Source organism: Neopsephotus bourkii, unplaced genomic scaffold, assembly GCF_033783945.1.
Source record: "Neopsephotus bourkii isolate Nb327-2 ecotype Australia unplaced genomic scaffold, CSIRO-AGI_Nbou_v1 NB_869, whole genome shotgun sequence".
In the NCBI taxonomy this organism is placed as follows: Eukaryota; Metazoa; Chordata; class Aves; order Psittaciformes; family Psittacidae; genus Neopsephotus; species Neopsephotus bourkii.
In genome coordinates this window covers 129,308-143,628 of record NW_026901364.1, presented here as the reverse complement: position 1 = coordinate 143,628, position 14,321 = coordinate 129,308, and the positions used below count along the sequence as shown (strand labels likewise).

General features: G+C 37.6%; 1 protein-coding gene across 1 annotated transcript in view; it reads left to right on the top strand.

Annotated features, from left to right (window-relative positions):
* Positions 1-14,321, top strand: part of ST8SIA4 (ST8 alpha-N-acetyl-neuraminide alpha-2,8-sialyltransferase 4) — a 54,101-nt gene that overhangs the window by 5,578 nt on the left and 34,202 nt on the right. The window contains exon 3 of the mRNA XM_061356801.1: positions 9,094-9,351. Coding sequence (XP_061212785.1) covers positions 9,094-9,351 — 258 coding nt within the window. The remainder of the gene's footprint in view (positions 1-9,093; positions 9,352-14,321) is intronic.

The window sequence follows — 14,321 nt, the reverse complement described above, 5'->3', positions numbered from 1 at the left end:
ACTGGTCAAGGCCTGGTGGTTGCCCTAAAATGCAGCTCAGTAATGTTGTTTCTTCGAGGACCGTCCCTTCTGATGCAGCCTGTTTGACCAGTGTATGGCTGTTCCATAAAGGCTATGTTCTGCTCCAAGTTAGTCCAGGAAAGATAAGCAGATTTTCTATATCAGTAACAGTATTCAAAATTTGTATGCACTTAACTGCCAGTTTAAGTTGGAGAAATACAGAGTAAGTTCAGAATAATACTGCTGAAATTCCAGATCATAGGTTATGGTTCTGACAAGTAGAAGAAAATAGCATGCTGTGAATTTACTTGTGAAGTAAATTGATTTGGAAGCAGTTGAGTGACTATAGGTAGAGACAGATAACCCTTTTCAGTCATTTTGTTGAAAAGTTGTCATATTTCAGAATCATGACAATTCATAATTCTACTCAAGCCAAATATCAAACAAGTAAAAGTATTGCAATTACTTTTTGATTATAATTGAGAGAAAATGAACCTTGGGTTTTGTTCATTTTTCACCTGCTCCAGAAACAAAATACATCATTCAGACAAAGAAGCAAACCAGTAGAGAATGCTTTAGATTTTTTTAAGCCTGTTACAACGTGTATCATTTCAATCTACTAAAATAATGAGTTTCAAAACTATTTTTTTCCTTATTGTTGGATTGGGGAAAGTTTTCTCGTTTTATAAATCACTAACATGTTCTCAAACAAATGATGTGATTTTGTGGTATTTTTTCAGAATTGTACGGTGAAGGTTGTTTTGTTTTTTTTTTTTGTCTCTGTAGAGCAATGAAATAAAACATGTATCTTGTACAGTGGTTTAAGCAGTCAAGTTTTCACTTTATCAGCATAATGATTTTCCTGTACAGTAGAAAGCTTAATGCTGAGGTTATTTAGATGTCCACGTTGCTAGTCTTGTTTTGAGATGAAATAGCTATACCATCATGAACACTGGGGCAGAGAGCAGGCGTTTTCACTGAACCAGTAAAAGATTTTAGATTATGTGACTTAGGGCCAGAATTTTACATGAGCTATATGAAATGAATCACTGCTACCAGAGAATACTGTTTTTTCCAGAAATCCTTTTTGCTAGCGTGCATAGCATACTCAGTTATGGAACTCAGCAGTGAGGAAGGGAAGTTTGGCATACTTTTCTCTGAGAAAGCAGTCCCCTGTGATAATTTTTGCATTCTGATGTTGACTAATTGATATGCATTCTTTCACTTTTACAGGCAGTTTGCTACACACCTTTGCTCCTTGTAGCAGCAGTAAGAAGCATATTAGCCGTAAATATTTTTACACTCACAGACTTATCTTCAGGACTAACTTCCATTGTGTCAAGCAATCTCTTAGAGTGTTCTCATGGTTAAACTAACTGTTCAGCTCTCCAAAGTACATTACATGCACTGTGTAGACTGTGAAGATGATTCATACTCTATTATTGCAACTGTAAATGTGAACAGTCATGTTCTGGTGGTGTAAGGTTGACAACAGCAAATAACAGTAAGAGTGAAACAAGAAAAACCTAGTGCCTGTTGAATATTATATAACAAGGTAGTGGTTCTTAGCAGTGGAGAAGTAATTTGTGAAACCATTAGTGTACAGCATAATGACATTTCATAAAACTCATAATAAATTGCATAAATGGCAGCTGGTTTTGAGTCTTATGTCAGTTTGACACCCACATTATCAATTTTAAAACATAGAAGATATTTAATAGTTCTGCTTTGTGCAAGGACTGTTGATCACTGTTATGTCTGTACTTCCTTGGCTGGCAGCTGGAATATTAGGCTTTGCTATTTGCTTTGTTGACCGTGGGCATCATCTCTGGCCATCTGTATTTTTGTTCAGGTTAGCAACCAGTCTATCAGCTCAAAAGTCCTATGAATTCTTGACGAGGCCAGGCTCTGGTAGGAGTCAATGAGTGGAAAAGCTCCTTCACGGCAGGAGAGTTGGATCTAGATGATCTTAAGGTCGTTTTCAACCCTAACTATTTATAATTCATCAGGATTCCTTGGAGGGGATGAAAGGCTTTCATTGGTCACAAGATGTTCTTTGTGACCTTGCAGCCATTAGTGTCAGCCTACAGAGTGTAGCAGCGATTTTGAGAGGGCAGCAGGCTCTTAGGGATGTTAAGCAGGCTTTAGAAGAAAGAGCTAGAATTTCTGTGATTCATGTGAAAATTATAGATATTATTAATTACTTGAGACTGTAACAAATTCGCTGCCTTGCCAGTCATGATTTGTCTTGTAATTTTTCTAAACATTCTGCTTCACAACAACTTTAAAGAAAAATTAGTAATGCCTGTGCCTAAGGGAAGGCACAAGACTTCTTGTTTGGCTTCCTTTCTGTCTGAAGGATTTCAGTCATGAAAAGGAGAGAGAATCTGCTACCTGCAAGGTTTTGTGTCTTAAGTCCTTTCTGTAGCAATGTGAAGGTTTTCCAGTTACGGAAATCAGGACATTTCAGTTGTATTGAAGGCCATACTCTCAGAAAGGAGACATTTGGCTGAGATATTACAAACATGTCTGAGGAGGTGTTTCACACAGGACTGATGCCAGCACATCTGTGATGTTTCAGTATGTGACTTTCTTCTTCGCCTTATTTTTTATTTGATGTGGGCATTTATGTTGGAAGAAGCAGATGAAGGTTTTGAATTGCAGGGAAAGGGGAAAAAAAAGAAAAGGAAAGAAAAAAATGTTGAGGATGCATTTAATCACTTTGCAGTGTCACGGAGAACTCGAGTGGAAATTTCCTGTCAGAAAAGGGTGAAAACTCCTGAGATGTTAACAGCATCAGAAAAGAAGTGCAACTTCCTCCTTAGAAAGGTTCAGATTATTATCACTGTTTATCTTTCAAGTTAATATAAACCAGCTATGATAACTCCCTGAAGTGTAAGCAGTAAATACTGAAGTGGCATTGGAGCAGTACAATTGCTGTGAAGCTTTTGAAACAACACTTTGGGGCCACTTGCATTGTTTCCTTCAGGGCTTCTTTGTCTTTAAGACATGCAGACTGGGCCTTTCTTATTGTTAGTTACAGTAAACCTTAAGGGTTTTTTGCCTCTTTAGGCCCTTTCCTCAACTGAAAGGTCAGTGTTCACTGCAAATTGGAGTAATTAACACTTTTGACACCTTTCTTTTGACTCTAAATTGCTTAATTTCATGAAAAGGTGACATATGGCTGGCCTTCATATGTGTCCTGCATTCAGCAGTAGCAGTCATTTTTTCTCCTTCTTGGTAGCCGGTGCAGTGCTGTGTTTTGACTTTTGGCCTGGGAGCAGAGCTGATAACACTGATGTTTTGGTCTGACCAAGGACTTTGTGAGCCTCATGCTCTGCCAGGGAGGAGGGGAGGCCGGGAGGGAGTAGAGACAGGACACCTGACCCAAACTGACCAAAGAGGTATTCCATACCACAGCACGTCATGCCCTGGATGTAACTGGGAGTTACCCAGAAGGGCTAAGACTGTGGCGTTGGAGGAGGTATCGCTCGGTGCTTGGTCGGGCTGGGGGGGGGGAGAGTTATCGGTCGGCTGGTGCTGGGGTGTTGTATTCTCTTGCCTTCTTATTTCCTTTATCATTATTATTGTTATTGGTGGTAGCAGTAGTGATTTGGTTTATACCTTAGTTACTAAACTGTTCTTATCTCAACCCGTGGGAACTGCATGCTTTTCGATTCTCCTCTCCATCCCTCCAGGAGTAGGGGGAGGGCAAGAAGGGGGGGAGTGAGTGAATGAGCTGTCTGGCTGGGTTTAAACCACGACAATATGGTAAGCAGTAGTTGAGTCATGCTCTTTTTTAAAGCCTTCTTTCCATTTTGCATCCCCACTGAAGATTTGTGCTAGTAGTTGCTTCAGCTAGTGACCTTTCTGGTCAAGGGAGAATGGGGTCCCCTAAAGGGCATGAAGAGGGCTAGAATGGGAACTTACGTTTGTGGGGTCCTCCATGGGCTAGGGAATGCCAGGAACTTTTCCACAGTTAGCTGAAGTTAGGCATTTTTTTTAACTAATCCAAAATGGCGTTTGGACTAGATTACCTTTTAAGTCCCCTTCGAACCCAAACTATTTTATGATTCTAAATGCTGCTTCCCTTGAAGGGATATTCTTAAAACTCATTTTCAGTCAGATTAAAGCAAGCTGTCTTCAAGGGCACAATGTGACCTTGTGTTACCACACAATTTGTTCTTCTGCTTGTTTTTTTTTTTTAATTAAATTGATTCAGCTGGTTAAAGGTATGCTTTACCTAGCTTGTAGTTCTTGGTGATTTCAAAGGGTGAGAGCTTCCAGATGGGGAGTGCAAAGCAGTGGCTAGACTTGCTAGGGTTAAAAAGTCAAATTGCTTAAAGACCTATGTGAATCACTCAAAGGAAGTCTGCAGGAGAGCAACGAGTGGTAGAGATCTACAACACGTGACTTGTCCAGTAAAGAAAAAAATGAAAAATGGATGGCTTCTTAGCGTCAAGTAAAAGAAGGGTACTGCCAAGAGTAAGGAATAGTCTGTCCTCCAAAGGCAAGGTGTAAGGCACAAGAACAGTCTTCATTTGCTGTGGGAAAGACCAGAGCTAGCATGAGCAGTATTGTGCTGCTGGTAAGGCTAGGAAAGCATTGACATAGACTTCATGCGGAGTTTGCTGAGTCCCCACCACAGGAGGTTGTTAGGAGTATATTAGATAGGCATAGACTGGGGCTGATACGTTACAGAATTATAGAATCATAGAATGGTTTGGGTTGGAAGGGACCTTAAAGCTCATTCAGTTCCAACCCCCTGCCATGGGCAGGGACACCTTCCGCTATACCAGGTTGCTCAAAGCCCCTTCCAACCTGGCCTGTGTATATAGATAAAGGCACATACTCAGTGGGGGCAGAGTGTGGACTGGGTAATCACTTAGTCCTTCTCTGTTTCCATAATGTGGTTGCTTGAGAGCTAGCCCAGCTTCCTGGGTACTGTGGATGTACTTCAGGGGTGTCCTGTCATGGTTGGGGTCCAGACAAGTCCAGATACCCCAGCAGCGAGGATGTGTGGCATTGTCTTGTTCAAAAGAAATGATTTTCCCAGGGAAAGTGTTGAAGGTCATATTTCAGTGTTCTTGACAGTGTATAAAAATAATACATTTACTTGTAATGTTAAATATTTAAGCGATTAGTTTCTTTCCTTAATCCACACACTTGAGGCAGGTGAGGGAGAGTTTATCCTTATATAATAGTTGTATAGGTCAAAGACTACAGTACAAAATAAAACAACAAAAATGCACATAAACAGAAGAATGTCACCATGTTACCCCAAAGCAATACATATTTGCAGCATTTGGAAAGCTTTCAGAGCATTTTCAATGCTTTTACATGTACTTTATCAGACAACTGGGAGTTGTAGTTGGTATTTAAATATTATGAACATCTGTTTCTGTTTACAAAAGCAGAACCTTAGGTCAACCACAGGTAGTGACACCATGTTTCTGTGAGTGACATAAACATGTTGCACACATCTGCTTGGGGGAGCCACATCTGCCTCTCCTGCCCACAGTGGGTTCAGGCAACACCCTTACTACAGTTTTATTTATCAAAACAAAGCTTGAAGACCAATTCAAAGAAAACATCTTTACACATTTTAGCTTAAGGTTGCAGAACATCTCTGCTTCAGGATTTATTAAAAATCATCCTGTTTTTTTCTCCTAACACAGCTTACTTTCTAATTTTATATGCAGCTGGATGTGGGTTAGGACTTATTTTAAATTATTTTGTCAGGTCTGTTTAATCAGAGTAACCTTGTTGTGCTATTTCCAATGTTATTTGTGGGACAGAACAGAGTTTTAAACAAGTACTTATTATTAACCAGCATTGAGACTGACTGAGACACTCATGTATGTACTTTCAGTTTTTGTCATATCCCTTGGTATTTTTTTTTGTCTCAGCACTTAAATGAAAATGGGAAGTACTACTATCCCCATGATACAGATGAGTCAGTACTACAGAGGAACTTAACAACATGGAAGTCTGCATTGTTAATCGTATATTTTTTCAGTATTAAAAGTTATCTGGATACAGTCAAATTAATCAATTAAAATATTTTCATGTCAGCATTATTTTGCATCTCCTATACAAGGATTCTTATGTGTACTGTAATACCTGTGCGTACATTTAATTGAATGCGCTACTGACAACTTTAAGTAAGAAAACAAATGAGAAGATACTAAGATTTAGTGACTTTTGCTCATCTCAGTATTTTGTTGAAAAATAAGTTCCTTAGACATCTGGAAATTTCAGCTCTGTTAAATAAGTGTCTAATTAATTCAGATCCACTAGAAACCCTTAAGAGGACTTATATGAGCATATGTGAGCACATAGATAATTAAGCTTTTACTGTAAGTAACCAAATTAATAGTGGAAGCCAAGGCACTTTTATTTTCTTGGCAGTGTTTGCATAACTACACTGCCTTCCTCTTATGTTTTAAAATAATACACAAGATACTCTATTCATGCACAAATGTTGCTATTTACTGTTAGGGTGGTGAGGCACTGGAATGGGTTGCCCAAGGAAGTTGTGAATGCTCCGTTCCTGGCAGTGTTCAAGGCCAGGTTGGACAGAGCCTTGGGTGGCATGGTTTAGTGTGAGGTGTCCCTGGCCATGGCACTGGGGTTGGAACTAGATGATCTTAAGGTCCTTTCCAACCCTAACTATTCTATGATTCCATGATTCTATTTGTTTACTAACAGAAACTATTAGGACTATTCATTCTGGGTATCAGGAATGCGTACTTCAGATTATTAATCTTCTGGTGATCACATGTGACTTTTTTTTATGCAGAGCTCAAGGATTCTGTGCCATTTCATGGTTTCTCTGGCTTTTTGAGTCTCATTTGTGGTCACCCCTTATCATGTCAGAATGCATGTGAAGTGAGTCTGGATATTCAGCTGATGCTATTAATAACTTTTGATGCCTTCATCTTGTCCTTTACTGTCACAGCTCTTGTAGCTCTGTTCTTAGGTAATGAATCATTTTAGTAATTTGTAATACTTCTAGATTGGCCAGTTCCTTTTTTCTTGCTCTTTCCCATTTTGTATTAATTTCTGTATCTGTTGCAGATTATCCACAAAATGAAGCTTAACAGAAACCCATAGAGAGTCTTTCAACTTACAGGCTGAAGTGAAGTCTTCGTCTTCCTTTTGCCTGGTATTACCAAAAGCTTTAGACACTCAGGATTTTAAGACTGTTTATCCTTCTCCATTATTCTGAGTCCATCATATGCTTCAGCACAAGCTGTCTTTGGTCTGAAGCGGCTTCATTCATACATGACAGATGTAACAGATAGGCCCAGACAGTCTCTTCTTTCTTTTGCTCTTTTTTTTTTTTTTTTTTTTGTCAAAGTTTGATAAACAAGAGGAAACACTTGAAAAAATATTTTTATCACGTTTCACTTCCTCTGTGGCTTAAAAGATCAGTTTCAGGGTAAGTATTTTGTATCACTGGTTGCAAGGTTCAGACATATACTTTCCTCTTGAGGCAATGATACAAGAGTTGGTTGATGAGGGCAGTGTTCTGATAGTTCATCAATTTTTTACTTGTGAGGGATTATTTCCTTTATGTCTCTAAGTCAGTGCTGCAACTGCTAGTGACATCTCTATCTTTTCCTGTTTTGATCTCCTCTAAGGAAGTTCTGCTCTAGAAGCTTATTACGTAAAAATAGCATTCTCTTACTCAACCAAATGTCTGTTCTAAATTCACCTCACCTGCTGACAGCTGTGGAAAATACAAAGTTCTTGTTTTTCTGCTTGTCTTGTTAGAGTTGCAGAGGCAGAAGTTTCTATTTGAATTAACATGTAGTGAACTCTGCCCCAGATCAGCACTCCCTATCTCTTCCTTAAGTGTATTCTGCTTCAGTATGTCCTTCAGTTCACATGTGATCTTCATCTGTCTTCACAAACAAGCATGCTTTACAGATCAGGGATTAACACCAGCCTGTAAGGTTTAGCTTATTTGCAGCCCTGAGCTAGCAGTGTGGCTCCTGCAGCTCTGACCCTGTATTCCTTTTCAGCTTTTTACAGGAAGGATAAGTGTGTCCTGAAAACTGCTCAACATGACCAGTGCAAGTATCAGTCATTATATAGTTGCAGTCATTAAAAGTGTCTTTTTTCAATTTAGCGTGTGTGGTTTTTTAGACCCATGCCCCCCCCCCTCCCCAGCACATACAATTACTGTAACTTTTTCAGCTGACATTTAAGCAGACATTCTTCATCTGTTACTTGCTGTGTACTGATAGTATACAACTGTTTCATTACTGTAGTTCTCTTGACCCATGGTAGCCTGTTAAACCTTCATCTTGTCTGAACCCAACTAATAGTTAATTAATTGCAGAGAAGAAAGATAAAAGATGGTCTAACCTGATCATTAAAGCAGTGATGGAGTTCGTGTTTCTATGAGTTCAGCGAACAGCTTGACTAGACCTTGAGCTGCAGTAGTTTAATTTGCAGCATGTTTTTAAGGTAATTTTGCTTAAATTGATACAAAAGACTGTCGTGTTCGTATTTCAAGTTAATTAGGATAACTCTGGCTGAACTTCAGTTAATTAGGATCAAGTTTACACTAAACTGAATATGTTTTCTTATGGTAAAATAAGAATCTATAAGAAAAAATGGGTATTCCTAAACCAAGCTAATTTTTGAGAGAGGAGATGGTAGTGAAGCATTTATTTCTTAAATCATGAATACCTCATATATTTAACTATGTTTCTGATTTTATTTCAAATATGTGTTTATTCCAAAGTTTTGCAGAATACTCAAAGAATAGTATGCCTTCCAATTTCCAAAATTGTCTTTCCTTGGTCTCTCAGTGCCTTTACAGAAGGTCATTAAGCTCTATCACTGTAGTATTTATATGTCATAGTGTAACAAAGATTTCAGCTCTGTCCTAACAACTTTGCTCTAACTCCATCTTAGAGCATGGGACATTACTCCTTAGTCTGTCTGACACTCTTGTGCCCTCTGCTTTACCTTGTATGCACTTTACAGTCTGTATTACTTAATAGTATTACTTAATAGCTAGACTCCACATGAGCAGAGAGTGCTGTGTTTTATCTCTGCATTTTTCTATCAACCCAGAAAGAACATTCTTCAATTCTTGGATGCTGAAAGAGATGTATCAGTGGTCAAAAGCAGTTTCAAGCCAGGAGATGTAATCCATTATGTACTGGACAGACGTCGCACCCTTAACATTTCTCAAGATTTGCACAGCCTTCTCCCTGAAGTTTCCCCAATGAAGAATCGCCGATTTAAAACCTGTGCAGTTGTTGGGAATTCTGGTATCCTTCTGGATAGTGGATGTGGAAAAGAGATTGATAGCCATGACTTTATAATAAGGTGAGTTTTCATCTGCTGTTGAAGGTACAGCCTGCTATGTTTATTGACGAAAAGCTGGGAGAAGTGTTTTAATTTCAGGTTTCAGGCAGTATTTGAAACTAATCTGAAATGGTATCCTTTACTGTGTGATTCTGCTCATTTAAATACGTGCTCATATTGTTGGCAAGAGGACTATTTTTACAGTGAAAATAAAACAGGCGGCAGAGGAGAGAGGTATTTTTGCTGTTTGTTGGTTTTATTCCAGACAAAATAAATAATATTCTTATGGAGGCCTTGGTAGAACAAACGCAAAATGTTTTATCTTTGGAAAATACTCACTCTTAGCTCATGACTGATAAAGATGGCCTATTGTAAATTACTACATTACTACATTACTTATGTGCAGCATGGGGTAAAATTTCAGCGTGATGTATTGACGTTGAAGCAGATGGCTGCCATTAAGGTAATTGGAAGTCACACATCTAAATCCTTTCACATTGCTCTAAAAATATATCCCTGCAGTTTGGGAAAAAATGTTACACTTCATTTGTTAATTCATTCTTCAAACACACACAATAGAATACCTTTGGACTTCACATATTAGTAGGAAATAAAGAGGAATACCTGGCCTAATTTGACAGCCTGGCATTATATTTATATAGAGAAAGGTGGCCAAAAGATGGGTTCTTTTGCTTTTGAAGCAGAAGGTTTAATTAGTTTGGTATGAGGAAGTGTGAAAGAGCAGAAAACAGGGGCAGTGACAGAAAACAGTATAGAAATAGTTGTCATTGCAAGTAATTTGCTTTTCCTTTTCTCATGTTGAAGGAGGATGGTGGCAAAAAAAAATATCAAAAGGCTATGGAAAAGAAAAATAATAGGTTTTCAGTACATGAATCAAAACAGAATGTACTCATAAAAGTTGCATTTTATTTGAAAAGTGTACTAGCAAATGGCAACTGAAACAGTTACACACCACTTTTTCATTTTCCTTACTTGTTTTGCTTGTACCACTAGTCTTTAAAATGAGCATCCTTACTGCAGAAGAAATCCCAAAATGCATACCACATTTTTAAACCACATTTAGCCTATGACATGGTTTATACCCTTTCAGAGATTAAATGTGATTCATTTAACAGGACTACAGAAAAATTTAGATACTAGGTTTTCCAGGCAAAAATTTTCTTTCAAAAGGCAAGCAACATGTTTTTACTTAAGTCGTGTGCTGAATTTCTTTGAAGTAATCTCCATGCTCTTTCTTATATTTTAACTAGCCGTGAAGCTAGGTGATGATATCTGATAGGGGATTTTAAGTAATTCAAGCCATGTGAAGATATTCTTAAAGATTAGTGTATGAATAAAAGAATGGTGAAGCTTAATAAGAGCATTCGGAAGTTTTTGTTGCTGCTCAGTTATTTAGACTGGAGGAACATCTCATATGGGGTGTGACTAGTGAAATGATCAGTATAACTAGGCCGATGATACTGTGGATAATAAACTTGGTCAGATAAGGAATAGAGTTCTTGACACTGTGGCCCATACAGAATTTTAATACAGTGAAAGTTTTCGATTTACAAATCAAAGTTAAAACATTTTAGAAGTTCACAGATTGTCTCATAGGTTAAACTGTATGATGTTAGGATTATGGTATCAAAATGTACCGTGATACTCTGTTACCCTTTTTGCTTTCAGCTGATTTCTCTATAAGTAAAATGCACTTATTCTACTCACCACCTGATGCTGTTCTGAAAAGCAGTTTCTGTATGTACATCATGCAGCTAGGTGAGCAACATCTGTGTAGAATCTCCTGGTGCCGAATGCATTATGCCTATATGCTGTGACAAGTGTGTCATACTGTTTTTGTTAAATATATCATACAGTTGATTTTAATAGTACTGTATGTTCTTTTTGAGTTCTGAAAAAAAAAGAGTGTGGTTTTGAGATATTTGTTTCTTGAAGCATTAGTGATAATGTTAGTTCTAACACCAACAATACCATTAATTTAATGAGGAAACTGATAGAGAACATCTGAGAAAGTGAAGAGAGCACAACAGGCATCCAGCAGTATGTGCATTACAGTACAATAGACTCAATATCCTGAATCTTAATGCTCCTGTAAAGGTGGTATGAAGATGTTAGCAATGACTGATACACTAAATATATTCTTTATTAAGGGTAAAAAAGATTGTCACTACCCAGTACTTAAAGTAATTTGTTTGATTGTACCTGTCAATGTCTTTGAAACTAACCCAAAGTTCTGGTAACTGTCTATCTACTTTTATACATTCATGCCTATTCAGTGCCTTCTATATAACAATGTCTCTCAAAGAACATTGATCAAGTAGAGATGCTGGATAATTAGAAGACACCTATTATGAATAATGTTTAAAAATAGGCACCTAAACTAGAGTCAGTAAGTATGCCTGGAAGCCAACATACAATTCTGCCAGCAAATTTTACAAGTAAAACAGTGCAATTGTTCTTCAGACATCCATGTGCCACTGTTTTCTCTCCCCATGTTAATAAATAAATTTGTTGGTTTATCCTGTGCAAAGAGGAAGATAATCTGACTTCCTCTTTGATGTCTTGGTTTTGCGGGAAAGTAATTGTGATATGAGCAGAAGACAGGGTATCTGTTCAGGAAGCAGAAAAGTCAGATCTTCTAGCCATATCATGGAGCCATGGTTGCTCATTTAAAGGGAACAATTTAAATTTCTCTACTAATAGTAATACATGAGCAAAGAGTGGTAGTAGCTTCTTTCTCTATTGTGCCTTTAGCTGATAGGGAAATCCAGTCATAAATTTGTCAGTGTTAAAAGATTTAGGGTATTAATGTACTTATATTCTGGAACTTTTCTTCTGTTTCTGTAACTTGTTTCAGCTTTTATGTCCAAGTATTTAAATATGCATTGCTTGGATCATAAGCATTGTGCCAGTGGAGCCTGCATATACCTCGAAAGCAAAGTTGCCTTAACAGACTTATTTTAAAGCACGATTCTTTCCTTCAAAATAACATTTCAGTATATCATTACACCTTTTTCAGCTCTCAACTGTGGCAGCTCTATTCCTACAAATTATTACACTACACTGAAATATTAAATGAAAGCAGAAGAAAGCCATTGTCTTCAGAAGCTCTTGCACAGCCATTAAGGTGCCTGAGAAAAGGGGAGCACCAGTGTAGCTCTTTGGTGTTTCCTGTCAAGTTAGACATGGGTGGCTTCCACCTCAGGAGAACCTTGGAGAAAGCCTGACTTCTTGTGGCTACATTTTCCCTTTTTGGCTTCACCTCACCCCTTCTTCAGCTGCTGGAAGGGTCCTTGCATGACCGCTACTCCAGGCAGCCCACTGCGGAGTAGAAGCTGATACAGAGATGTCTTCTTACAAAGTCAATCTTTTCCTCAGTTACTAGGTAGCACTTGGTGCTACTTCTGCTGGTAGACCACAGTAATGGGTACCTTCTGTGAGAATTTATAATTCCAGCTTTGGTGCACCTTCCTTTTCTTTAAAGGGAAGTTGATTCTTAAGTAGGTGATGCGGGTGAAGATGTAAGGACAGAGGTTTAGAAGGCTTAAGAAACAACTGTAGTTTTATCAGGAGCCAAACAAGTATACAGAACATGTGAGAGTCCATACATTTTACTAATTGTTAGATTCAGCAGGAGAAAATTGGAGGGTTGTGCCTGTTTTTTTTTTGTAAATCTCCCTTTTTAGGGGTAGATGTGTGTGAAAGTTAGTACAGTGCTTTGCTGCTGCACACCTTTATTTGAAGAACTGGGTTCAATTTGTTCTTAAGATGTCAAGAATCTTTGAATTCAAGGTTGCAATTTTGATTCTTACAGGAATCTAGATATTAACCTGAATATAAAAGCTTGCAGACTATTCAAGAAAGTGTGTGTTATCGGTAATAGTTTAAGTAATGCCATATGTTTCAGAAAAGTTTAATATTATGTTCTCCAGCAGCAATCTAATTTTAATTTTTTGGCTTCTCAGAGTGTATGTGATTAGTATTGTGTGATGGATATTTTCAGCTTTGGACAAGGAGGAGATAATGAAACAAGGCATGTTTCTGCAGCAGTTTTGTGCAGCTTGGGCTTTAGAGTGGTTTCTCAATATTTATTTCAACCAATAAACCTCAAGTGCACAGATTGTGAAAAGATTAACAAGTGTACAGATTCATGCCCAGTTCTTGTATTATTATTGTATGAAGAATATGTTCTCAATGTCAAATAAAATGGAAATAGTTATCACTTTAACTCAAACAAATTTTCATGAGTTTTATTTAAAATTGACATGAAAAAATTGGTATATGGTCCATGAATATTATGTATTGGACATTTGCATGCATATAGATGGAATTTATTAGTTTTATTAATAACCAAGCTAGTTCAACTGAGAATCTCTCTGGAATAACTGACATCATTTGAGCTTATTTTTGTGGATATGATTTTGTTATTATTTTCTTTGTTAAGCTCTGGTATATAAAAACATGTTATGGATATGCGTTTGGGCCATAAAAGTGTCACAGCAAACCCAGGGCTGATTACTTTGGTGTGTGATATAGTAGCACTTACTCCATTCTTCAGTCTTTTCTTATGGGATGCAACTCCAACCACTGGCAGTTTGGTTATTTTCTCCCAAATTTTTCTTAATATATCCCAGTGTAATCAGTGTATGCAACAGAGAGATGCGGAAGAAGCAGAATATCAATCACTAAGTCTGTATATCTTAGGATCTCAGTTATTCTACAGATACCCAAAAACCATGTGATGCTTCAGACAGATAGTGATGTTTGGCTTTTATCTCAGATCTCTTCTTAATGATAGCATTGCAGTGCATGTTCTTACTGAAAATCCTCTGCTATCACACTGAAAGCTTGTTTTTTGCATTTTTTACTGTGAATGTTTTTTACATATATTTACCTTTCAGTATCATGATTATACACAAATACTATGTAAATTAGGTGGCCCTGTAAACTTCTCATTACCTAAATTGTAT